The 27984-nt window shown below is 43.7% G+C and overlaps 1 protein-coding gene across 1 annotated transcript in view; it reads left to right on the top strand.

Annotated features, from left to right (window-relative positions):
• The window catches only part of FLI1 (Fli-1 proto-oncogene, ETS transcription factor), a 116724-nt gene extending 95279 nt beyond the window's left edge, over nucleotides 1-21445 (top strand). The window contains exons 6-9 of the mRNA XM_017523536.2: nucleotides 14471-14536; nucleotides 16215-16274; nucleotides 18177-18224; nucleotides 19471-21445. Of these exons, the coding sequence (XP_017379025.1) occupies nucleotides 14471-14536; nucleotides 16215-16274; nucleotides 18177-18224; nucleotides 19471-20000 (704 nt within the window). The 3' untranslated portion in view covers nucleotides 20001-21445. The remainder of the gene's footprint in view (nucleotides 1-14470; nucleotides 14537-16214; nucleotides 16275-18176; nucleotides 18225-19470) is intronic.
• Nucleotides 21446-27984: the final 6539 nt, after the last annotated feature.

Genomic DNA, 27984 nt, shown 5'->3' with positions numbered 1-27984 from the left:
GAGGGAGAGCAACAGAACTGGAAACAAAGGCTCGTTGTCTCTAAGCTGGAGCAGGCAGGAAACCCCAATCCCTTGGGAATTTAGCCAGCCCGCCCTGTCCTGGAGTCAGACTCCAGCTTTCTGAATTCAATTTGACAGCTTGTCTGGGACACTTTCTAAGTAACCATTATCCTTCCTTTCTCTAAGTAAAAGGACTGTTATTTCTTTCCGTGGGTGTGCTGTGTGCACTGCTATTGCACACGTGTGGCTTACACAGTGACTAGGACACACTTTCCTCAAATTATTGGAAACAGCCTGTTTCCTAAGACAAGTGTAAATTTGTTCCAGGATAATGAGACGAATGACTATTGGTCCACTGCCTTATTAGAGGTGGGCCTGTTCCATCAGAGGAGGAATTTTGTGTATGTAGGTTTTACTTCTTTGAGGATTCTTTTGAAGCAGAAGGAAACAACAATATCTTCCAATGATCGTTCTCCCCAGTTTCTGTGTTGATTGACTGATTAATTATTTTAATGAAACGCACCACCGTACATCCCACTATGGAGGGAACTCAGATGTTCTCAAAACTACCAGAGGTTGTGTGGACCACAGGCACAATTAAGGGTGACCACCTAGAGTTGAAAGGAGACACGGTTCTGCCTGCGAGCATGCCATACTGGGGTTTCTTTTAAGGTGACCACTCACCCTTCAATGTGTTCATATTGGAAGGCCATCCAGATTCAGCTCGTGGGACCACTAGAGGCACGTTCCAGAACTGTCTGGATCCCCCTGGAGCACAGAGGTGTGACAGTTTTGCTCAGTAATACAGCTTTGCCCATTTAGGTTGTAACCCAAAGACCTGTCCTTCAAATATGACTTGGTTCCTGTCTACTCTGTCTTCAAACACACTTTGGAATAATGTTTCCCCATTCTCCCACTGCCCGGTATTCCTTTCATCCTTCTCAGCCCTGACCCCCAATCCATATTCTAGGATACCACACTCACCTGTTAGCTCCCTGGTCAGATCAGATGGCATTATCTCATTATGGTCTTGTCCACCTTCCCCAGGATGCTTTGCTTATACCACTGTTTTACCAGTGCATCATTCAATAGATCCCAGCCCAGCAGTCTTATGTCTTGTGAGACTGGAAGTGTCCTGAAGGTAGAGACTATTGGATGGTTGGGTGAAAATGATAGGCAAAGTACCTTAAACTACGCCCCGGCACTTTGGTGTAGAACTAACCCTTCAAGATGTTTCTATAAGGTGGATGTTTTGGCTCCACCCACTGCCGCTGCTGGCATGGCGCTGCCTTTTCTCTCTACCCTGCCCTAAATTTCCATTGCATGGGACCCCAGGGTGGTTCCTCGGAAGTCGTGATCAGTCCCATCCTTGAGCCAGGAGGCAAGATTCATAAAGAGCAGATTTCAATCATAGGATGATGGCGCCACAGCCCCCTCTCGGCCCAACCACTACAGGCTGCTGTTGTCACCTGGACTCCACAGGCCCTTCAGGTCTGTGCCCTTCAGGAGGAGGCTGAGGACATGCCAAGCCGAGGAAAGGTAACATGGCAGGGAGAATGCGCCTTCTGCTCATTTCAACCTTCCTTTCCTACCTTTTCTTCTCATGCCTCCTGGCAGCCACAATAAGAGCTACCATTTGTTAAGCACCTACCACATGCCAAGAAGTTTCCTATTCACTTCACCTTTATCCTTCGTAAAACCTTGTTAAGTTGGCGCTATGATTATTCCAGTTTTACCTGAATCACAAGTATGATGTTAAGCCTGAATCACAAAGCTAGTATGAAGCAGAACAGCACCTGTTCCTGCAGTCCTCTCCCCACCCAGGCAATGGCCAGGGCTCCAAAATGACCCTTTCCTGCTCCATTTACCACCCCCCATCCAAAGATACATTTCCCACAGGTAGCTGATGTTGTCTAGCTGTTAAAATTATGTTCATGTATTGACTCCTGCTACCATCTCAAAAATCAGGAGCCTGACCCAAGGTACTCAATCTTATTTGCATTTCAAGAAGGAATTTAGCAATTTAGAATTTTAGAAATTCTACTATAAAGGGGTTGTTTGGCTGGGGGGAGGGGGTGTGTGGTAGTGGAGCTGCAAAGTATTTAAAAGAAACATGCTTTGTTCATGCTCATCAGTCAAATTCCTTCTTTCTGTTTGGCTCTGGACAGAGAGAGGTAGAGGAAAGCCTCTTCCATGCCACATGGAGACAAATGGGTTTCAGGCATTTTCTAAGTGAAAGGCCAACATATAGGAAGGATTATTTGTGGTGGTTTCACAGATGTCTTTTTCATCATTATGCTTCATAATTAATATAATTGTACACATATCCTTTTGTGTTTATTACTACATTTAAGAGGATAAAGGAAAAAAGAGATTTAGAAAAGAAAGTATTATACAGAGTAACACTATTGGTAAGAATTTCAATGAACTGAATTTAAAAAAACACCCAGGTACAGAGGCTCACACCTTTAATCCCAGCACTTTGGAAACCCAAGGTGAGGGGATCACTTGAGCCCAGGAGTTCAAGATCTGCCCTGGCAACACAACTAGATCCCATCTTTAGGAAATATAAACAAAATTAGCCAGGTGTAGTAGTGTGTACCTATAACCCCAGCTATTCCAGAGGCTGAGGTGGGAGTATTGCTTGAGCCCGGGAGGTCAAGATTGCACTGCTGTACTCCAGCCTAGGCCACAGAACAAGACCCTGTCTCAAAAACAAAACAGAATAAGGGTGGGGGTGGATAAATTTAACAAATTTAATAAATTTGTTATTTGAGAGAAATAAAGTTTCCCTTGAATAATTTCATGGGTCTATCAGTTTCATGGGTAATCCCATGCCTCTGTAAGCTTCATGGACCCATGGTTGCCAAGAATTAATAAGGGATGTCAAAATCCGCTTAAAGCATCTTAAAGACACTTCCAGAATGCTCCAGCTGCCCCACTCTGCCCCACGCACCTCCTAAATTCGCCTGTGCCCTTGGTAGATAAAGGAATGAGGAGAACGTTGGAGCTGAGCACTTGTGTTCTTAGAATAATCTTCTTCCATTGCTCTGGAATGTCCCACCCCTGCACTGCCCCAGTGATGACAGCCAGGGCTTCATACCAGTGCTTAACTGGAGAAGAAAGGCACCTTCCTGCTCTGAGTCTGCTTCCTTCCTGCCACTACAGAGCTTGCCTCTTCTCGTCCAGAAGGCGCCAGGCCAGGCAATGCTTCTGGCTGCCCAGAAGTTCCCATTTTGCCCTTTCTGCCCTCCCTGGGCTGTCTTTGGTCTTTCTGCTTACTGGAGCTGCTCTTAGATGTACTCTGGAGAAATCAAGACCCTCCTAGGTACCCATGTGCTCTGCAACATTAATGATGGTGACAGTGAATGCATGAGCCCTGCTACATTTTAGTAAAGGAAAATGACATTAGGTAAACCTCAAAGTGGAGCAGGGAGCTGGTGCCGAGCTGTAGGAATAGTGCTGGGGGCCTCCAGAGCACCCTCCCCATTGGTTCCCATTGGACTGAGCCCAACGACTCCTCCTGCACTGCCAGGGAGGGGCCTTCATGACCCTGAGTGCTGGATAGGGTAGATCTCCACTACAGTTCTCAATGGCAGTTCACATCCACTGAGTGGGCCATTTGGGTTTTGCATGTTTTCTAATTTATCTGCAGACTCTGGGCTGTTACTCTTTTAGGCCTGCCATCTCTACCAAGTTTCACCTTGACACTGCACACTCATCCCATTCCAGACAACAGAGTAAAGACTCTAAATGCAGTTGGCCTTGCTTGATGCAGCTCCATTACCATTGCTTGATTTGTAATAGAATTAGGAGTGATCCCCATAGGCTGTTTTGAGGAGAAGGGCCCCAAAATACTTTTTAAAAAGGGAGGTTAGGTCCACAGTGCCCTACTGGGGGCCACCTCAGTACTGAGTATTCCAAATATGTTTGTTCTGCCTAATATACTGATTTAGAAACTCCACTACAGGGAGGTTATTTGAGGGGATTGGTAGCTAGAAGGTATTTAAAAGAAATTTGTTTAGTCCATGTTCATCAACCAAATTCTTTCTTTCTTTCATCCATCTGGAGAGAGAGAGAGAGACAGAGAGAGAGAGAGAGACAGAGAGACAGAGAGAGAGAGAGAGAGAGAGAGAGAGAGAGAGAGAGAGAAAGAGGGAGAGGGAGAGGGAGGGAGAGAGAAAGTTTCTTTTGTGCCAGACAGAGATCTATGAGTTTGGGGCATCTTCTAGTGAAAGGCCAATATATAGGAAGCATCATTTGTTATTTTAATATGAAATCCTTTCTAATCTGTTTTTATAGATTTAATAACTCTCTCTTCAGAAGCCCTTATCTAAGATATTAAAGAACTTATTTCTCATGAAATATCCTTTTTGGAGAAAAAAAAGTATTTGAGGAGGAACTATGGAGGCTAGAAACCCTAACCAGGATGTGAGCAGGCCTTTTTTTTTTTTTCTGATCTCAGTGATCTGTAAGATCAAGAAGTCTAACATGGGTCAGGTGCAGTGGCTCACGACTGTAATCCCAGCCCTTTGGGAGGCCAAGGCGGAAAGATCACTTGAACTCAGGAGTTCAAGATCAGCTTAGGCAACACAGCAAGAGTCCATCTCTACACAAAATAAAAAAATTATCCAGGCATGGTGGCACGTGCCTGTGATCCCAGCTATTTGGGAGGCTGAGGCACAAGAATTGCTTGAGCCTGGGAGGTGGAAGCTGCAGTGAGCCAAGACTGCGCCACTTCCCTCCAGCCTGAGTGACAGAGCAAGGCCTGTCTCAAAATCGAAATGAAGAAAAGAGGTCTAACATGCCTCTTTGATGAAGTTTATATTCTTATATTTGGCATATTCTAAAGAAAAACTTATAAAATTAAGTGAGACAATTACTTTATCTGTCAAAATCAAAATCCTACACACTCTTTGAAACCCCATTGAAGTCCTGTCTGCCTGAAGACACTTTTTCTTCCTCCTCAAGACTACATTCTCTTCTCCCAGCCTAACCTCATTCACAGGCTATTTATGGACCTAATTACAGATTACCTTGTGGTCTTTAATTGTGAGTTTTCTCCTGGTTCTTTTCTTCCATCCCTGTATATATTCAGTAAATACCATTGAATGTTTACTCAATCCTGCTCCAATCAAGGAAAAACCAGAAGAAATTAGCTTTGGTTGGCACAAGAAAAATTAACTTCTTATCTCTCATGAATGAAACTCTGAAAAAGAGTATCAGCTAGAATTATGTAAGACACTTTGGAGTACAGATCACATTTTCATATACACAATCTCATCTATTCTCAAAAGACTCCTGTGAGGATCCAATGTGCTATTTGTTTTCCTAAACTCTTAAATTTAGGAATAATCACACCACTCTCTCCCACCCCTGCTAAGTATCTACCTTTTACAGAGAGGTTCACTAAGAGGTTCAGAGAGGTTAAGTCATTTGCCTCAGACCACACAGCTTATAACTGATGGAGATGAGAGGCAAAGCAAGGAGTTCTGACCCCCAGCCCAGAGTTCTTTCCATTGCAATGAGCCATTTCCCTATATGGAATGGTTTCATGAGAAATTATGGAATTTCTTCCCGTGAAGATCTTTAAGAGCCCTTAGTAACATCACAAACAGTCCTATGCTTGATCAGTGTTAGGTATCACTCTTCCAAAGAGATGAAGAGCATTCTTGGTATCATTTTGAGAAATCTTTGAGCTTAAGATGTCTTTGGCCTTTTTGGCCTATCTGCAAAATAATTATCAGTCCTGCTCAGTATCCTAGAGGAGGTTAGAAAAAGGCAGTTTTTTGCTATGAGTCATATTTTCAATTTCTATTAAAATTCTTACATGACCACATATGCTTTCTCTCAGGCTTTGGGTCTCTGGGCCTGTGCTAATTTGCATGTCTGGTTTAGATAATGTCTGAGGTCCTTCCAGTCTGAAAAGGAGCCTCTGATTCTATGATGTAATAAGTGAGACCACATTCCACCTACCAAGACTCAATGGTTCTTTTTTTTTTAACTACTGTGCTCTGTCTGACGTGTGGATGCATGGCTCAGGGACTGAAGTTTTTCATGTTCATCTGCCAGGACACAAAAGAAGGAGTGCTCCTTCAGGACGAACTCACCTGTTCGCTTCTGCTACACTGACCCTCTACACTGCCAGACTTCTGCTACACTGCTGTACTTGTCCTTTCCTGCAAAGCACTTCAGTCATAGGTCAAAAGGCAAATCATGGGAAGTGTTGGGATTTCACATTTCTTGATTGGAATGGCTGTTTGAATTCAACGTGAATCCACGACCATAGACTTGATAATCACCTGATTCAAAATATGCAAAAAGTGGCTGAGTCTTTAAAAGATGGGATGTATCTTACCTTTCACCATTCCTCCCCCAAACATCAAAGAGATGCTGTCAAGTTTCTTAGCTAGCTTTGCCATCCTACAACATAAAGCAACTCTCACTCATAAAAAAAACTAATTAAAAGGAATTGGCTTTCCCGAGGGCCTTTGAGACTGATGTCGGACCATCTAGTCACCTTTCAAAATAAAATTATGGAAACTTGTAGAGCTGTATTTTCATAATGTTAGACAGATGACGTCTTTGTTAAAATTATATATTTTCAAGGAAGCCCTCCCAGCCCTGCACTGCCTACTTCTCTCCCCTGGTTTTATCTTCTCCATAGCATTCATCACCTTCTCATATGCAACATAATTTACTATTTGTTTTGAATGTCAGCTCCACAGAGGGAGGATGTTTGTCTGGCTGTTGTTGTATTCTCAGCACATAGAAGTGTCTGGCAAGATAGTAAACATTCAATAAAACTTGGTCGAATGAAGAAATGTGTGGTGGGACATAAGGCATTGATTAAACCCAGTAAGTTGGTGATGGCTCACGGCAAGAACGAGTTTTTGAGAGAAACAAAGGTGATTAAGACATAGTCCCTCTCTTCCTAAAGATGATTACCTAGCAAGGGACACAAGTGTACAAATAATTACACTCGAAGGCTAAGCAGGACACAGGCAATAGGTACAAGACAACTCACTAGCGAGCCTAGACCTGCAGAACCTTGAAAGCAAAGGATACACAAGCTGACTGTTACACAGACACAAGAGTGTATCCCTATGGCCAAGGAGAAGAAAGGCAACCTCTCTGTGAACATTGCAACCTAACGGGGTCGGAGCAGGGCAGAGGGGGTTGCACAGAGACTGCCTCTCATTTATCCTCAATCCTGATTACCTAAGTGAACTGTTATGTTTTCTTTTTCCTACCTGGAATCCTCTTAAACCAGAGGCAGATTTGATCAAGAGGTATGCAATTTAGTTGCGTCTACATGGCCCAATATGGAAGGAAGTTTTGGCGAACACCCAGCTAATCTAGCCAGTATGAGCTGCTTTTCCACATAAGCCTGGCCCAAAAATCCCACTTTGAGGCCTTATCAAAATAAATAGGTCTAAGTGACATCTGTGTCACTTAGACACAGAGCCTGTGGGAGAAATGAAACAGAAGAAGGGCCCAGGCTCAGCAGGGAGCCTCACGTGGCTGTGGCAAGGCTGTGCCCAGCGAATGTGTCACTTCACTCTCCACGCTTTTCATATTTAAAAACCAGACATTTCTTCCAAGCCTTTTTCTCCCAAGTCTTTTTTTCCCTTTGTCTATCTAATATTTTCAACAGTACCTCCATTATGCTCCACGCAGCAGGGTCGGCTCCGAGGCGGAGGGGCTGTTGGATTCCAGGACAAGATCCTTGAGCAAAGGAAATCTGATCCAGGATGCTTTTTCCCTGTGAGTTCCAAGTTTGGGGAAAGCGTTCCCTGGATATTCTCCTTCTCCCAAGGTCTCAGTGGATGCCAGACTCCTCTGTTGCTCTTTAGGATGTAAGATGCCCCCAAGGTGAAGGTTGAGGAGCCCCTCTAGAATGGTGGGATGCAGTGAGGACTCAGCCCTGAGCTTCAAGGCCAGGTGAGCAGTGACTCTGGCAGCTGACAGTGGGGCAGGAAGGAGGATGCTGGGTAATGCCTGGGCCTCACATCCAGGCCGACCACCCATAGCCATCAGCCTTCCCTGTCTTCTGGGATGGGCTTTCTCAAATAGGGTCCAAGATAATAATCCACCTCTTCTTTTGAAAGAGAGCCATTTTTGTTTTTCTTTTTTTGGACTTTTTTTTTTTTTGCTTTGGAGACAATGTCTCACTCTGTCAGCCAGGCTGGGATGCATTATTGTAATCATAGCTCACTGCAGCCTTGAACTTCTGGACTCAAGTGATCCTCCCACCTTAGCCTCCCAAAGTGCTGGGATTACAGACATGAGCCACTACAGCCAGCCTGAGACCACACTTTACTTAAATTTGGGAATCGCTAATCCAGGAGAACAGGAATAAAACTGCCCTTTTTCCTTTATACACCTCAGCTTCTCTTCCTTTTCAAGACCTTTCTCAATGAGCTTGCTAACCTCATCCCACCAAGAGTAACTGGTAGAGGTGCCAGCAAGATTGAATAGACTACACGTATATGGCATGTATTTTAAAAATCACCGTTCATCACACGCTTATTTAATCCTCATAGCAATTGTATGAAGCACTTGTTATTAATGCTTTTCAGAGAAGCAGAACTAAAGGTTCAAAGCAACAGAGTAATATGACCAAGGTCGCTCCACAAGGCCAATGGCAGAGCTGGGATTTGAAACCCAGGTTAACCGATTCTAAGTGCCATCTCCTAACTGCCAAAATAATCCCCCGGCCCACCAGAGAGGAAGGATAGCTTCATGACGGCATCCTAAGCCCTGTGGATACTTTGCCTCAGAGCAGGGCTGAGGGAAGAGCCTGTAGCAGAGGAGAAGCTGGTCCTAAGCTGTGGGCTGGGAAGGTTTGGGCAGCACAGCAGGTCCCACAAGTGGGGCGCAGGATGAAGAAGTGCTTGGAGAAGAGCAGCTTGTGCGAGGTTGGTGGCCGGGAGAGGCTGCTCCTCCCCAAAGACTGGACCTGTTGGAAGCACAGGACCTCTGAAGGAGAAGGGGTTTTAGAGGGTCACCTAGTCCAGCCCTCTAGCAGTACATGTCGTAATCTGTCAGATAGCCCAACAACAAAGACCACCGCTCACCTACACGGCTCTTCACTGTGAGAGTCTGGGAGTGAATCCTCCTCCTTGTGGGCGTGGCTCTCTTGGGAAGCTGAGGGCTTTGCATCTCAGGGCTAGCATTGATTTCAGCGTTTTTCCTGTGCATCCTCACTCTTTCAAGAAAGGAGGCCTGGATCTGGCTACCAGAGGCCCCTGTTCTGCTGGGAGCATGAGCAGCCTTGCCCACTGCTCGGCTGAAAGGTCTGCATTCAGAAGTCAGGCTTTCCAAGGATAAACAGGGTTAGGTGCTGCCAGCCTTCTCAGCAGCAACCAGAAATTCAATGAGAAGTTTCAGGGAAAATTCATCATTTTCCACCCAGTCATTGAGAGCAAGGTTTTATGACACAGGGGATGAAGAGAGAGGCTTTTGTGGGCTGGTGTCGCTGTGTTGCTGGCCTCTGGTCAGGTCACAACGAGGTGGAGTGTTGCCTGCCAGCAGGGAGGTTTGGGCCTTCAGATAGCTGAGGCATCAGAGCAGAAGGAAATATCTTACCAGAGATGTTTGGCCATATTTCTAGGACCAGATAAAAAGCTTCACACAGGAGCTGAGTTAACACTGTTATGTCTATGAGAGGGTCATGTCCAGAAACAGCTTTCCCCTTCCAACAGAGACTTAGTAGAAAAAAAACTCCATGCTCATATTTCTGTACCCCGGGAGGCTCTCCTGGAATCTAAGAGGCCATTTAGTATCAAATTCTGCCCCACTAACCATCACATAATGGTGATACTGTTAAGGCCATCATATATATGAGGCTGAATTATCCACAATGGCTGGCAATGTCTTCATTCTCCAGACTGAGGCTCCGGCCTCTTTGCTTTGGCAAGAGTTGATCTCAGAACTGCCTGAAACCAGAAACTCCAGGCACAGCTCTTTGGGTCACTCTTCTGAAAATGAATCACACTAAGATCTGTCGTCCTGGTACTTTGTAAAACCAAGGTGTCAGCCTTCACCACAGTGAAAAGCGAGTTGTCAGAAGCAGGGTGTGATCATCTGCTGATTAAGCCATCTGCCACCACGGAGAAAGACAGAAATCATGAACTGGTGCCCTGGTGCCCCTGGCCACATTTTTACACACTGGGCCTTTGGCTGCCACCTCAGGTTCGTCTTTCCAGATGTCAGTTCTCGGGAGGCAGACTCCCAGCACCACATTCAGGAGGGCCTCCATGCATGCTCAGGGTTCTTCTTATCGCAGGCAAACCCCAGCTGAGCCCCACTCCATGTGCTGATGGGCAGTCTGTGGGACTGGTGTGGGTCTGTGCAAGGGGGGTTGTGCAGGGATGTGAGCCGCTGGGTCAGCCCCCTGCTCCAGGCTTTTGCATTCCAGTTATAGACATACCTCTGTGTGTATGTCAGGGACTAGAGATGATCACACTGCTAAATTTTTCTTGAGTAACTTTTAGTAGAAAAAAAAAAAAAGAACGCTCACTTCAGCAATGACATTGTTAAAAACACATACAATAAATGCACATCACTTCACTAAGCAGCATTCAGGCCTTGACTTCCCTTTGGGAACAAGCTTTTAGCCTATGCCTCATAAATAGGTGGATTGTGCTCCACTCTACTCGGAGGGGACACAGGGGCGATACAGTCTGTACCCCTCAACACCCCAGGTGGAAATCTTAAGCCCAGAGGCTTAATTTAGTGGAGAGATGTCAGGGTAGGAGCACTGGGTTCCCTTAGCTAGTTATATTATGAACAATGAGAATAATTAAGTGTATTTAGCAAGTAGGAGAAAATATTGGCCAAGTTTATTCATTCAATAAACACTTACAGTGCACTAGCTCTATGCAGAGCTGTGTTCTAAGTGCTTGGATATAGTGAACACAACAGAGATCCCCACTCTTATGGGCCTGATGTTTAGGAAGGAGGGGGACAAATGCAAATTAATCATTGATTAAATTATGTGATAAGTGGAAATGGAAGAGCAGAGGGGGGTGAGGGAGTTGGAGGGGGAGGAGGAAATTGATCTGGATTTGGGAGGCTGCCCAACATGTTTCTGGGTCTGAATATTTTTTTGATCTATGACACAAATCATATGATTGATTGCTAACATCCACTGAGGCCACCTCTGTGCTGGGCACCATGCTGAGTGTTGACTTGGGTATCTCATTTAGCCTGCAAGGCTGCACCAGTTCTTCCTACCCCTAGGGCAGAATGCTAGACCTTAGTTCCTGGCCTTCTGTGTCTTCATGCTTTATCTTTGGGGCAGAAATTACTCTGGAAATGCTGGTTTTAACTTAAATCTTACATTGACCAGAATGTCCCCTTGAGCCACAGAGCCTATGGAGTGCTTTGTTAAACCCCAGAGCCAATGGGCTCAGGCTGTCCTTTAGCAGCGAGGTACCAGTGGGAGGATTTTCCATGCAAATGGTTGGGAATGAAAAAGAAATGAGAGGAAGGCCCATGGTCTTTGCTACTCTGACTCCACAGGCTGCTAGGATGGACGTTGGCTGAAAGCACCAGCTTAAGGCATGGCCCGTCATTAATGACTCTATTAACTTCACAGTGAGAGCACAGTTCAGACTGACTGCTGGGTGGCCTCTCTGTTTCTGTCACTTCTTTTTCATCTACGGGGGACTGTAGCACTGGTTGGAACTTTGAAAGTCCTGTTAGCCAGGCTTCTGCCATCAGATGGGCCTGTGGGCACATCGCCCCATAAAGCTCTGCCTCCTTCCTCAGGCCCTGGGGCATCACAGAAAGATGGGGCTGCCAAGCCACTGCTCTGATAAGGCACACCTTCAACCAGGCTCCATCCCTCAGAGCTACAGGAAGATCCTGTGGTCACCCGCCCTCTGTGGTGACAGGGAATTCCTTCATGCATTTGGATTTTTGCATGCCTACCCTGTCCCTGGAACTAGAATAAAAGAATAGGAAGAAAAGCTGGTAAGAAGTCAATGATAACTATAGCCATGGCCATAATTTGGGCTCCAAAAGAAATAGTTCTGAGTGATTACAAGATAGCTTTTGGAGAGGGTCGAAGCCTTCTGCAGACTAATGATTGAGCAGAAAAACTGTTCAGAAAAACTTGAGAGATTTTATCAACACAGTAAGTCAGAAGTCAAGTCAGAAGTTCAGATGATGTTTTTTTTCTTTTTGTTTGAATGTGTCACTTCTTTTCGACTTTCCGTTCTGCTCCCACTAGAATGATTTCCTTCCCCGAGGCTCTCGGATCCACCCCACACACCATCACGAGCTCATTCTTCACCACACCCTGTTTTCCTAGCGTGGCCGCATGCGCAAATCCTCCCTTAGTTTCCACAGCCTGCAATACCAAGGTCACAGAGTTTGCTGAGCCACCATTAGCAAGACCTTGAACATGCTTCGGCCTCTCTCCTCTCCCTCCACATCACTCTACTTCCGTGGTACAGCTCCTCCCGTGGCTGTCTCTAGGCTTCACCGTGACATCTCACCACCCACCGCTGCCTTGTTCCTCCCTGATGCATTCTTCCCTCTCCAAAGCGGTCTCACTGAAGTCACCCGGTCCTAGTTCCACTCACCTCTCCTCAACCTCCAGGGGCCCTTTATGTTTCCTCTACACCCTGGGCACATGACCTGTTTCCTCACAATTGTAGTTACCTTCTCATACTCACGGGTGAGGATGAGGAACTGTTTCCTATCGCTTCACACCGACTCCCTGGCCATGCACTCAATACAGTGCAGAAGCTGGTCCCAAATCTCTTACCGGAGGCCTAAGCAGCAGCTCTTCCTGCTCAAAGAAAAATATTCTGCCGCTGCCAACATTGCACTTCCTCTGCAGACCTCTGCAAGACATCTCAGAAAATGCCCATCAGAGCCTTCCACCTCATTCCAAGCTTGCGAGCAAGCTGGTTTTTCATTTGTCTTGTTTGTTTTTAAGCAAGAAGAAGAATCCCTTTAGAGGAGGAATTAGGAAAGGAAAAAAAGGCAAAGGAAAACAAAAGCAGAAGGAGTTGAGTTTTGTCTCTCTCTTTTGTCCCCTGCCTTGTCCTTCCTCCCTGTCCCATCCCCCTCACTTTCTGTGTTGCTTTTCATGCCAGTTGCTAAAGACTGTAATTTTAAAACTGAACTGGCTTTTCCAGAGCCTTGAGGAATGTGCATCTGCACGTGGATTTTTCCACACACACACACACACACACACACAAAATTGTCCCTGTCTTTTGGTTCTTCTTGGCCAGAAACAGTGAGGCCAGGCAATCCGAGTCCATCCGTCTTCCCAGCTCTTACTCCAGTTTGTTTGAGAGGCTCGGAAGGGGCTGAAGGGGATGGTTTGTGTTTTACCCAGTCAGACTGTTGTTTGATGAGGTTTGTGCTCCATTTGTTCAGATGGTTTTTATGGTTTCTTTGCTGTGCATGGAATGACTTTGAAAGTCTTAATTCTGTATCGTCAAGCTCTTATGCTATTCCTGCTCAGTGTCTCAACGGGACTTACTCCACTAGAAAGGGAAGGAAGAAGTTTCCAGCTAGTTAGTTAAGCAATTTCTGCACACGTTTATGGAGTTATATGGAATCTTTCAAGGAGGTTACGATCACAAAGGTTCAGATTCGAGGAGTATTCTCCAAGACAGTAGAGACACAAGCCCTTCATCACATCCAGGTGGGGAGCAGATCGCCATCCATTCATTTCCTGATCCAGCCCCTTTCCCAGCCACATTTCTGGCCTATTCCCTTTCTCTGTGGTCATCAGCCGAGCCCTCTCCACCATCAATAGCAAAGCCCAAGAGCCCTCAGAGAGCCTGGAATGTGCTCACACCCCTGCAATGTCATCCCACATCATCCATGTGCTGAAATAGGGGGCTGGAGTTGGCCCCCAGGAATGTCACGGCCCTGGGCTTTGAGGCGCTTCTCAATGGCCTTTCATCCAGACGTTGCCTGCTTTTCAGAGCTGCTTGAAGGATTTTGCTACAGAGCTATGGACATTTAAACATTTTCTAACCTTGTGTCACTTTATATTTGTAGAAAGCTTTATAAGGTATTTTTCCATATGTTGTCTCATTTGATCATTTCCACAACCCTATAAGGTAGATAAAACATAAATTTTTATTTTCATATTAAATAAAACCGAAGCCCAGAGGAGACTTTTGATTCATCCTAGGTTTCAAAACAAATAGCGTCAGGGAGAGAACTTGAACCAATCCTCTGACTTCACATTCACGATTCTTCCCATTACTTCGGCTCCCAGATAAGACTAAAATCTTCTCAAGGTCAAGTGTTAATGTTCCTTCCACTACCCCACCCCAACCCCAGGGGGTGAGTACGCTTCCAGAATTTAGTGATGCTTTAAAAGCCATTGCTGAATTCATTTCATTTTTCCTGATCACTACAGATACTGCTCATGCAATCTTTCTGAGAAGCAGGTGATGCTAATGTACCCCTATTTGTTATTGTCCATTAGACCCTTCTTATGACTCAGTCAGAAGAGGAACATGGGGAAATAACATGAATTCTGGTCTCAACAAAAGTAAGTAAATGTCATATAATTCTTTGGAGGAAAACATTTTTCTGAGGATAGGGTGGGAGAACAGGGTCATGAGATACGGGAGAGCAGCAGGCATATGTTTTCCTGCATTTTGAGTAGACACCAAAATTATTTGCCAATTTAGAGCCCGTCCATGATACCCAGTCCTCAAAAGATGATATGGGATTTTCATTTAGCTTTTTTGAATTTTGTTTTATTGCACTCAGTTTTAGAACATTGGAAGTTTGAAGGTTTTTCAAGACAAGGTTCTGTACCAATGAAAGGTCACTGGGTTTGGCTTCCGTTATTTAAATCAAGATAATGACCCTCTCTGATTTTCCCCGGCTAACTGGTAAGGCTAAGTCATACCAATTTCCCCATCCCCACTGATACTGGTTAGACTTTGACATAGCATCATTTTGCCACTTGGTGAAGAAATTGATGTCTCAAACATAAGTTTCTCCACCAAGTGGTCATATGATAATATGTTGAAGTCTACCCAGTATCTCCCATTAAGGGAATAAGGGGAGATACCGGGAATGATTCATGAACTCCTGTACCAGAAATCAATCTTGCCATGCCTAGGAAGCAAAATGTGAAGCCTATGAACAGGTAGCAAAGGGAATTCTTTCAAGAAAAAGGCTAGGCTTACAAATTGACGCCCAAACAATAACCAGGACCCCTTCCAATTATGTGTATTAATTATTTACTTGCTCTGCACATGGCATTCGGCAATATAAGATTCACAAAGATGAATCAGACATGCACTGGTCCCATAGGCAGGAGACAGAAATCACGCACACACAGAACTCCATTCATCTGGCTGATATCAAGGAAGGCTTTGTGGACCTGGTAGCACTTGAGTTAGCTCTGGAAGGAGAGGCAGGATTCAGACCTGTGGTAATGGGGACTGGGAAGACATCAGCTTGGCAGATCTGACAGTCAGTAAGGACCTCAGGTTTCTGAGGTTTAGGATGAGTGATGCAGAAGTCTGCAAGGTAAAAAATAGAATTGTGAATGATGCAATGAAGATAGACCTTAGTTCTTTAGACAATGAGGAGTCACTAAGGTTTTGAACAGTGGCGTATATGGTGGGTTCTGGGGAGACAGAAGAGTAATGAGGCCACCAGTCAGACTAAGCCACAAACCATGCAAGAAGCAACACAGATCTGCAATGCAGAAGCGATCATGGGAATGGAAAGGGTGTGTGAAAGGTACAAGGAGGAAACTCACAAGACAGGGACACCAGGAAGCAGCGGATCTTTGCTCAGATGTCACTTTCTCAGTAAGGACTTCTCTAACTTTCTGATTTGAAAATGAAATCTACAGCCTCGGTACCATCAGTGATGCTATGCTGTTGGGTTACTTTTTAAAAATTGGAAAATGGAAAGGTGACATTTAAGCAAAGACAAATTTTAAAAATTTAAAAATGTGTTTATTGTTGTCTCCTCCGTTGGAATGCAATTTCCACCAGGAACTGCTTGTTCATTCCTGAATCTCCAGCATGGAGAACAGTGACAGCACATAGTAGATCCTAGCTAAATATTTCTAAAATAAGATGAATAAATGAGTCAGTGGAGAGTGGGTGAAGGAATGAGTGGGAAAGCACATCTGTCAAGATGTCTCGCTCCCCTCGGGGAGCCGGGTCCTACTCACTGCATTGCTTTCCCTCTTGCCACAGGTCCTCCCCTTGGAGGGGCACAGACGATCAGTAAGAACACCGAGCAACGGCCCCAGCCAGGTACCTGCCCAGGAAAAGTAATCTCTCCTTTGCTTCCTGCACAGCTGTTGATTCCACAGAGTCAACGGATGGAGGGTTTAAACAATATACCACATATGTTGTCTCTTATTTCACTCAAAGAGGGTCTCTATTTGACCCTATTAGGCCTGTGAATGAAGTAACAGGTCCTAAAATCAAGTGGAGACTTGTTAAATATCAAAGGTGAAAGGAACTTAAAGATTAACTGTTCCAAAGCTTTATTTTGTTAAATAAAGAAACTGAGGCCCAGGGAGGTAAAGTGACTTGCTAAAAACCATGCAACTAGTTAATGAGAGAGTTAATTATAGACCTAATTATAGACCTTGGTCTATAATTCCAGACCCCCAAATTCCTGCCCAATCCATTTATGCTTCACCAAACCTTACTTTCAGAAATATCCCCATCCTGCGATGGCAAGGCTTAACAGTTAGGCAGAGGAACTTTTAAAGCCATGGACTTGGAGACTCTGTATTGGAGAGGAACTTAGAGATTGCCAGGTCTATAACACCCTCACCTCTACCTTACCTGTGCTTATAGTAAAACAGGGCATTGACTATCTAGTTGGTCTCAATTCTACTATCTGAGCCAAAGTCCCCTTCCTGGAATTTCCACTCAAGCTTTGCCTTCTGGAGAAGTCTTCCTTCTGCTTTCTCCAAGATTCTTTGTATATCTGAACACAGCTACTCTGCCCAAGCCCTAGTATCTTCTTATGTGATGCAGCTGAGATGAAGTTCTGAACAAGTCATTTGCTTTGGGGTGGGCAAGCATTGTTCTCCGTCTCCGCAGGCGGCAGAGCAAGAGAAAATCAACTGAAATTTCACCAGGCAGGTTAAGAAAACATTTGCTGACTGTGGATCATAAGTCAGATGTAGAGGGTTTTAAAGACTCTCCAATAACAACAAAGTTAGACATCACCAGCCAAAAATACTTTAGTCATCATACTCATGGTGTGGATGAGAAAGGATGGTCTCAGTGGGCTTAAGGACTCTTAGAAATTAATTTATGGTTCTAAGTAGAAACCCAAAAATCATGTTGATATTTTTAAAATGATAATTATAGTTGAAAAAATAGTAAAATTGTACAAAATGTATGACAACTTTGCCAAGTTGAGACCCAGCTCTCTACCCTGATTTCCTCAACTAACAAAAAAGAAGATAAACCTCTCACCTAAGCCAATATTGCAAAGACTCTTTTATAGCTAAATAATCACATAAGCTTTGAGTAAACTGAGATTTTAATAGTCAGTCTATAGCTAAAACACAAACTCTGGTTTGTGCTCAAAGTCTAAGCTTCAAATCAGAGTGTTATACTAGAAGAGAACTGAGGAATCCAGTAGCCCAACCCACTCATTTGGCAGATGAGAAATTCCCAGAAATTGTCCCACAAGTTATTTGTTTATCACATAGCTACTGCTAAAACCCAGGCTGCTTGATTTCCAGGCACGTGTTTTCATGATACATTTTTAAAAACAGATTAATGATGTTGTTAGTATTAGGGAGAGCTATTAAAGACCAGTAACCATGAGACCGTCTTTAAGCCCATTGAGTCAGCTGTCCCTTGTATCACTGAATCTTAGCCAGATCCTTTCCAAATGTCTTCATTGTTTTGCTTTTGGTAATGACAGCATAATCTGCACATTTTAGATGCCAAATATGAAAAAGTAATCCTGTTCCTATTCTTTGTTGTTTCTGTAATGATTGAGATGAAGACCACAAATGTCATCAAGGTTATTGAGATCTGCAAATAAAAGCAGTGAAGTGTTCCAAAATCAGTCTTCGCTGTGATCTTGAAAGAAAAATATAAACCCTTGTGGTTTCCTTATGGCTGATACTGTTGTCATATTTTTAATAATACTGAAGCAAATTTCCTTTTTTATTTCCTTAGATCCATATCAGATCCTGGGCCCGACTAGCAGTCGCCTAGCCAACCCTGGTGAGTTTACCTTGGCCTGCAAGCCTTTTTCACCAGAATGTTTTGTAGCTTTGTGAAGTCACAGAGACTTCTGTCCTAAGTCCAGACACCTGACTGGGGAAATAACATGTGCCTCTTTCCTTGAAATGTTCAATGTCTGTTTCTGGAGCATGAGAACAAGAGGTCAGGGCTTGTTACGAGGTGCCAAGCTTCGTTAGCTGAGGATGCTTCTGGGAATAAACACATTAGCACTAAACATGTGCACTTAGGTCTCTATAAGTAATAAATGGAACAGGTAGGCATTTCAGTTGGAGAAAATGGGGAAGAAAGAAAAGAAGACAACTTCACTGAGCTCTCAGTTGTCTGCCCCATGCAAGGCACATGTTAATAAATAATCTAAAGTAGTTTATTTGTGATCTTAGAAAATGTTGCCAAGTTACCTGGCCTTATAAAAGAGATGTGTCCCTGAAAAGTTGTAGATATAGTAAATTTGACCTTGGATTTTAAAGATTTAGTATCTAAAATAATGCTCAAGAGGATCCTTCTAAACCAAGACCATCGAGATTGGGAGCTAGCAGGCTCTTACAGTAGTGTGGCCACTCACCTTCCCATCCCAGGGAGTCTCCTTACCCACCTCTTAGTGCCTGGATGTTTCCACCAGAGGAGAAAGAAGCCAGCCCGCATATTCTGGGTTTTTTCTCTCTGCACAAGTTCTCTGTAGAATTTAGAGCTGCAAGCCAAGCTCTAGGGCCTGCCAAGGGCCAATCCAGGCCCTTTCATCCAAAAGCTGAAGTTCATCACGCAGCTTCTCCCAATGACTCCTACAGTCATGCCTTGCCCCTGACTCTCTTTATTGCTGACAGGGAATTACCCGGGGGACCTGACCACTAAGTAAAGATCCGACAGTGATTCCGGCCTTCCTAGATGAAGAGATTTAAAGCCCTTGCCAAAGGGGTTGAGGGGAATGTGGCTTGCCCAAGATCATACAGCTAGTTCTGGGCAGAGCCCCACACCTCACTTCCCATATTCCATTTACCAGGCCTTGGGCAAAGCATCTTAGGGTATAACCTCGCTTATCATACCCATCTCCAAGGCAAGCAGAAAGGCAAATCAGCAATGATGAGAAGGGCTGGTCAAGTCCATCCCAAAGTCAAAGGAAACAAAGGGTTCTTTAAAAGGATGAGAAGATCTCTGCATTTAGGGAACTGGTTCTTCCTTCTGGGGGCTGAGATATTCTGTTCTTTCCCATGCATTTGACGGCCTACAGGAAGCGGGCAGATCCAGCTGTGGCAATTCCTCCTGGAGCTGCTCTCCGACAGTGCCAACGCCAGCTGTATCACCTGGGAGGGGACCAACGGCGAATTCAAAATGACGGACCCCGATGAGGTGGCCAGGCGCTGGGGCGAGCGGAAAAGCAAGCCCAACATGAATTACGACAAGCTGAGCCGGGCCCTTCGATATTACTATGATAAAAACATTATGACCAAAGTGCATGGCAAAAGATATGCCTACAAATTTGACTTCCACGGCATTGCCCAGGCTCTGCAGCCACATCCGACTGAGTCGTCCATGTACAAGTACCCTTCTGACATCTCCTACATGCCTTCCTACCATGCCCACCAGCAGAAGGTGAACTTTGTCCCTCCCCATCCATCCTCCATGCCTGTCACTTCCTCCAGCTTCTTTGGAGCTGCATCACAATACTGGACCTCCCCCACAGGGGGAATCTACCCCAACCCCAATGTCCCCCGCCATCCTAACACCCACGTGCCTTCACACTTAGGCAGCTACTACTAGAAGCTTACTCATTGGCGGCCTCCTAGCTGAAGCCCCATCCCTCACTCTTCCTGGATGCTTGGACTCTGCAGGACGGACATATGTGGCCTTGAAGAGAAGACAAAACTGGATGTTCTTTCTTGTTGGATAGAACCTTTGTATTTGTTCTTTGAAAACAAGTTTTTTTTTTTAATGTTGGTGACTTTTGCTTCCTTTACCTGAACAAAGAGATGGATAATTCCATGGGCCAGTGTGCCAGTTTGAATTCTCAGTCTCCTAGCATCTTGTGAGCTGAATATTAAGATTACTGGAATGGTTATGTCATGGTTCTGGAGAAAGAAGCTGTATGTTTTCTTTATGTTTTTATGACCAAAGCAGTTTCTTATCAACACACGGGTCTCATTATGGGGTTCAGTATGATACAGAATCATGGACTTAACCAGTCATGTTCTGGTTTGAGCTTTAGTGGAAATAGAGGTGGGAAGCTTGTCATCTAATTTTAGGAGGACCAAATTCAGTGGATGGCAACTGGAACATTGATTGTAAGGCCAGTGAAGTTCTCACCCAACTGGAATTTGATGGAAAGAAGGTGTGTGTGTTTAAGAAGCCAAGGGCATTTCAGAATCCCCCGCAGTGGACAGTATGCACTCAGCTGACCACTCTCTCTAGAAATAGGATATCAACTAAGAAATTTTAATGCAAATACATACATTCCTGAAAGATGAGGAATTAAATAACTAATTTTTTTTTTTTTTAATGATGACAGTGGGTCCCAGAACTTGGAAAAGTCGTAGGGATTTCTAAACTCAAACAGATTCGCAAGCGCTGTGCGCTTGTCAGACCATCAGACCAGGGTCAATCAATCAGAAGGCAACTTACTGTATAAATTATGCAGAGTTATTTTCCTATATCTCACAGTATTAAAAATAAATAATTAAAAATTAAGAAGATAAATAAACGAGTTGACCTCGGTCACAAAAGCAGTTTTACTATCGAATCAGTCGCTGTTATTTTTTTTAATGTAATTTGTACATCTTTTGTCAATCTGTACATTTGGGCTGTGTTTGTACGTTTTTATAGCTGGTTTTTAAAAAACATAATATGACTATTGCTGAAAAGGAAACAGGGCTGTTTAAGTCACTGACTTACAAGAAAGAAAAGCACTGGTGCAGTTATTTAACAGACATACACAAGGAAAGATAATCCATTTAGATCTTTAATGCTTTGGAAATGTGTGTAACAGTACTGCAATAATCACAGCTCTGGGAAAAACAACAAAACTATCCCTTGTGGAGATGAGGGATTTTCCTGCTCTATATATGCAACATATTTTTAGATATTAAAATATATATAATTTTGCAGGTAATTGTTGACTTTTTTAACTATATTAAGTGTTTGCTGACAGCTGTCAATGAAGTCCCTGTTGTAAAATAATTTGACTAAATAAATGGTTCCTTCTTCTCTCAGCGCTGAGGACACTGTTTTCCTATTTACCACCCCTGTTATGTCAAAGGGTTTTTTCCCTGGGGAACTTTCCAATTTACTTCTTACACTATCAAGAATTTTTCAGATGTACATAATCAGCGTGGTTTTCCGTTGTTGGTGGTGATGTTTGCAGCATTTGTGTGCGTGCGTGCGTGCGTGTGTGTGTGTGTGTGTGTGTGTTATTTCAATCTTCCTCCAGCCTAAAAGCATTTTATAAAATGGCAATGAAGGCTGTGGATAACCTGTGTCTAAGGATTGGAGCAAAGCAAACTGGTCTATCCAGACTTGTCTGTGAGACTTCACTGTGTTGCCTCCTGTGGGCACTTCAGACCCAGGGGCCACCTTCTGCTACTCCAGCAGAGAATAAGGCCCTGCTTCCTTCAGGTCTCAGACCAGGATTTTATGGCTCATGTAGATTTTTAAGGTCATTTTTCTTCCCAAGGAAGGAACTTGCCTCCAATTGCTTCACTGTTAGGTAGCTTGTCTTCATTTTCTCTATTTTACAATGAAAAAGAGTGAGACCTGGGAAATCCTTGATGTTGCAAGGAATTTGACTCACAGCATTGGTAATCCTAGAAACCTTCTCTGGGTGACGCTGAGTATCTTCTAGACAACATGTCTACCTAAATGAAGTGGGATGTGCTTCAGAACATTGGTCTCTTTTTTTTTTTTCCAATCATGCACCCTGCCATTTAAAAAGATGTGTAAGGCACATATTCTCAACATATGCACATTGTTTAAAAATCATATATACATGTCAAATAAGGGAATTACAGACACAAAGCGGGATACAACATCCAGTGTTGGATTAGAAATGAATGCTTCTGAGTGAACTCAGGGTTTCAATATAGATAGAGAGTAGAAATAAACACAGATATAAATGTATATGCATAGTCATACAGATAGCAGAAATAAATATAGATATAAACGTATAAGCATATACAGTCATGCACTGCATAATGATGTTTATGTCCACGAAAGACTCCACATACAATGGTGGTGCCACGAGACTCTAATAGAGCTGAAAAATCCCTGTCACCCAGTGATGCTGGGGCCCAGGCACTGTGGAAGTGCAATGCCATATTCATGTCTGTGGTGATGCTGGTGTGAACAAGCCTATTTCACTGCTGGTCTATGAAAGTCTAGCAGATGTAGAGTACATAATTCTTGATAATTATAGTAAACAACTACGTTACTGTTTATGTATTTACTATACTTCTTATGATTTTAGAATGATAGATTTTAGACATAAGTAGATGACTTCTACTTATATGCTTAAAAAGTTAATTTCAAAACAGCCTCAGGCAGGTTTTAGGCTAAATATGAGTTTGTGTCTTCGTTTCTTACAAAAATTTCAAGGAGTAAAAAGAAATCATTTTTTAAACAAAAAGAATGTATAGAATAGTAAGAAAAAATATTTTTATACTGTACATTGTGTTTGTGTTTTAAGTTAAATATTACTCCAAAAAAAGTAAAAGAGGTAAAAAGTTTAAAACTTTATAAAGAATTATGGTAAGCTAAGTTTAATTTATTATTGAAGAAAGAAAAAGTTTTGTAGATTTAGTGTGGCCTAAGTGTGCAATGTTTATAGAGTCTGCAGTGGTGTATAGTTATGTCCTCGGTCCCTCCCCACTCACCCACTGACTCACCCAGAACAACTTCCAGTCCTGCAAGCTCCATTCATGGTAAGTGCCCTATACAGATGTATCATTTTTTGTCTTTTATCCCCCTATTTTTACTGTACCTTTTCCATGTTTAGATACACAAATAATTCCCATTGTGTTACAACTGCCTATAGTATTTAGTAGAGTAACATGCTATATGGGTTTGTAGCCTCGGAGTAATAGGCTACACCATGTACCCTAGGTGTGTAAAAGGCTGTGCCATCTAGGGGTGTGAAGTACGCTCTGTGATATTCAACACCACGAAATCACCTAAGGACACATTTCTCAGAATATATCTCCGTTATTAAGCAAGGCATGACTGTATATGTATGTATATATGTGTGTATATAGACACATACTTACATATATGATGTATATGTATGTATATATCTACATCTATTGCCTAGCTCTGTCCACTGAGTGGCCCTGGAAGCAGGGACACCCCATTAGCAGTTGGCACACCTATCCCTCAGGTATTGGCTTCTAAATAGTATTTTGCACTAAAAAGAATGAGGAATCCATGAGGAGATGACTAATTCCAGGGCTAGGGCACAAACTCCAAAATAAGTTGTGGGAGAAAGTAAGGAAGTGCTTAAAGACTGATGGGAACATGTCAAAGGAGACAGAAGCCAGCGTGAATGTCCTTCCATTGGGACAATGTAATCATTAAATTAAAGAATAAGAGCAGATCATATCCACTCAATAAAATAACCATGAGTCTTAGAGATATAAATGAATGAATACATTGAAGTTTGATGATGAATGAGATATTTACATAATTTCAAAGTAAACCTCTGCAAAATGTTTACTAATTACAAAGGCTAAAGGCATAACTTTTCAAAGCAGAAGCCTGGGAGACACTGCCTTAAACAGATCATCAAAGTGAACTTCATCAACAATGAGATACACTGAAATTATGTACCATCCAATGGAATGCCAGAAGAAGGCAGCATGACTTCTGCAATTGATTACACTGTAATCATTAAATATATGCGTGTACTCCTGTCACTGAGGCAAATAGGTCAGACAATTCCTTTTCTCATGAAGCTTACAAGTGGCTTTGGTTCTGCAAAAAGGCTGAATCCAGGCTTACCGGGCATAAAATTCCAGCTCCCAACCTCTATTTCTTAGCTGATTGAAAAGTCCCATCCAACATTTCTGTCAAAACACATTTTTAGCATTCCTTTATAACAATCTCATTTTATTTGCAACATCCTGCAGCTTGGCCACACGCTCCCCTGGCTTTAGGTGCACCATAGCGCCAAGGAAGGCCAAAAGCACAAGTGGGGCACTGGGGGCCCGTGATGTGGAAAATGCAAAGGCTCTCTGGAAAACCCAACTTATTTCTACTTTGCACCCATTTGGAAAACCTTTCTGGCCACAAAACAAAAATGACACTGTATTGAACTCCCCAGAGTGCCCACTAGTTACCAAGAACTTAATAAATGTTCTTGAAAAAAACTAGCCAATACTAGCAGATAACGATGATGATCTATAAACCTCCTGTGCAGCAGTCTACAATGGGTTTTCCACATTGTTGTCCAATGCCTCACAGAAACTCATGCAGGAGATATAACTCAGGTCCTAGTTAATCGGTGAAGACAAGTTGCCCAGTAGGCGAGAGGGCCAGCATTTGAACCCAGGGTCACTGGCATTATATTCATTTTTATTTGTCTACACAAATTGCCTCTTTCCTACCACTAAGAAAACACATGAGTTAACTCAGTTAAAATCCAGAAGGTTAATCTAGCAGTTGTAGGTGAGTAGTGGTCTCACTGGAAATTTTTCCTCTCTCCCGCTGGAACTTTTAAGCTGAGTGTAAATCGACTATGTGCTTAGGGATTTACCAGCTCCGACAGACTGAAACAATTAGACAGGAGGCCACATCAGACTGAGAGAGAGAGACAGATCCCAGGCTTGTGGGCCCACATTCCTTTCAAAAGTTCCCTCCCTATCCTTTCTCAAATGGCTGAAACCCTAGAGGTTTGACTGGCTAACCCACTTCCTCTCACAAGTGTCCATCCCCCGAGGGAGCCTGGGATTTGTAGTCCTGGAATCAGCTGGCCTTTCATAATCCTTTACTGGGACTCCCTGGCTGAAGGCATGTAGTGTCAGTTTCAGTAGCTTTCTACGTGATGAAATGCCCGATGCGCTTTCTGCAAAACCTATATTTTTTCCTGGATAAGAGCAAAGCTTCTGTACGCTAACCAGAACCTAGTCAGTGCCCTGGCCCCCATCCCGGTTCTCATTACCTCTCCCACCCCCGCCCCCATTGATACAAAGCATCCTCTTACCTCGACCTCCTGAAGGCCTTCTGGACACAATCCCAGCGGTGCTGTTGATGGCGAAGGAACTTCTGAATGAGGTATGGAGACGGGGCTGGGCAGCAGGGAGCCATGCTTAAGGGTTGCTTCCCCCAAGCACACTCCCACAAAGGACATCTTTTCAAAAGTTTTTAAGGCAACATGTTCACAGGATGCTTGTTAATGAACAGCTATTAGAGGAAATACGGTAAGAAACCAAGTCCACACACCTCTCACAGAAATTTTGTTCTGTTTTTTATTTCCCCACTAAGCATTGCCTTGACTTGGCAGTGCCTTGGCTTGGGGTGGACAGATGCTCCTGTCCTCCCTTGTGGAGGAGATCAGAACCCCCTGATCTCATTTGGTCTACACTAGCAAACCGTATCTGAGGACCCTCTTAATCCATTTCCCATTGTGTATGTTCATCACTCACTTGCATGCAGATATAACTGGTTAAGTAAAATAATGATCTTTTAAAGTGTCATTACATTTCTAGTGGCTGTTGACTATTAAAAATGTTTCAAAATAACAGGTATTGAAAATAGGCTGGGTGCAGTGGCTCACGCTAGTAATCCCAGCACTTTGGAAGGTGGAGGTGGAAGGGTTGCTTGAAGTCAGGAGTTTGAGACCTACCTGGGCAACATAGAGAGACCCTATCTCCACAAAAAAGAAAGAAATCAAAATTAAAAATAAGAAAAAATAAAATAGAACTTCCTTTGTGTGGGACTCAACAATATTTTTTTACACTAAAAAAAAGTGGCCTCTGCTATGGACTTCTCCCAAATTCATATGCTGAAACCTAATCCCCAGTGTGAAGGTATGTGGAGGTGGTTAGGGCATGAGGGTGGAGCCCGCAAGAGTGGGATTAATTCCCTTATGAAAGAGACCCCAGAGAACTCCCTTGCCCCTTCTACCATGTCAGCACACAGTGAGAAGGCTTCCTCTATAAACCAAGGCAAGGGCTGTCACCAGACACTGAATCTGCTGGCACCTTGATCTTGGACTTCCCAGCCTCCAGAACTGTGAGAAATAAAGTTCTGATTTTATGAGCCACTCAGCCTACAGTAATTTGTTATAGCAGACCAAATGGACTAGGACGACCTCCTGCTAAAGGACTGTTGGCCAGTGCCCCACACTGTGGAAAGGAACAGCTTCCATGAGAACCATTCCTGGGCCTGCATGCCTGCTTTGCTTGGCTGGCACTGTTTGTTAGATGGCAGAAACCTCATGGCATAGGCACAGAATGATCCAGTAGGGAAAAGAGTGCACTAGCAGCCAGGAGGATGAAGATGCTGTCTGTCCTCTGTGACTAGTCAGCTGCATGCCCTAGAGCCAGCTAGCAAACGTTCAATCTGGGCATTGCAGGGGACTAAATGCCAGTCCTCCTTCTGTACACATGCATATGAGGAGAAAATGGTGCCTCAGGCCTGTCAGCGAGTGGGCCAGCTTCTGAGGCATAGGACAAATCACTGTGGAACATATTCAGGGGTGAGATTTAGCTAAAGCTCTGTGACTCTCAAGAGAAGATGAGCCTGAGCCAGTGTTTGAGTAGGACACATAAAGAAAACCTTTAAAAGGATGAACTCCTAATGGGCTGAGCATTTTCTTATAGCACGCAGAAATATATGTCTCCATTTTCCTTAATGAATACTTTGCAGATTTCAAAATTGATGGGAAAATTGCGTGGCTGAGATGGAGATTTGCATAAGAATTCAGCTAGATTGTTCTTAAATATACCTGGCTTTCATCATTTCTCTATCTATGCTTGGGTCACTAATACCAAGTTTTTATTTTCTCCTTTCTTAGACGTCAGTAGAAACCCAGCGCATGCATATATTCATACAGACTTATTTCACTAAAGACTAACTTATTTGAGTGTTAACAAAAGAAGATATTCAATACAGAGAAAATAGGAGGAAAACAGAATTTCAGTTTCAATTTATATATCACCATTTAAAATGTTCTCTTTTGTATTTGTTTTCTAATATAAAGAATAATGTAAAGGATGGTTTTCCTTAGGTATCCTATCAGCACTTCCTTGTCAATCCTTCTGCATGCACCCAGTCTTCCATCTCTGCTGCACCCCCTACCACCATGCAACGTGTTCATCTCCCTGTACTGGAGAGAACACAGGATACCCCACTGCATGGGCACCCTCCTCACCCCACCCCAGACCGTGCCTCCGTGTGGATGATGTTCTCACCCTGTTCAAGCTCTGATGCCTCCACCCAGGCAGCCCCTCCACAGGCACACCCTCCTCAACTGGCCGTAGCCCTGACACCCAGGACAGGCTGCACGCCCTGTGCCCCATGCTCTCTTTACTCCACTTGGGCACTAACACTTCCCATCAGGACATCCCACACAGATGCCCTACTCACCATGGTCAGGTTCTGATACCAATGCCCCCAGACACTCGCCTTGCTTTGCTGCACCTATGGGTTCTGGAATCAAGACTTCAGTGGGAGAAGGAGAGAAAGGGAAGAAAGGGGGAAGGAAGAAGGGAAGCTGCATGCTTATACATTTACAACAACGTATATCTCATTGGGTGTGTGT

This window comes from Cebus imitator, unplaced genomic scaffold (assembly GCF_001604975.1).
Source record: "Cebus imitator isolate Cc_AM_T3 unplaced genomic scaffold, Cebus_imitator-1.0 Scaffold0, whole genome shotgun sequence".
NCBI lineage: Eukaryota > Metazoa > Chordata > Mammalia > Primates > Cebidae > Cebus > Cebus imitator.
This window is presented reverse-complemented; position numbering and strand designations above follow the sequence as displayed.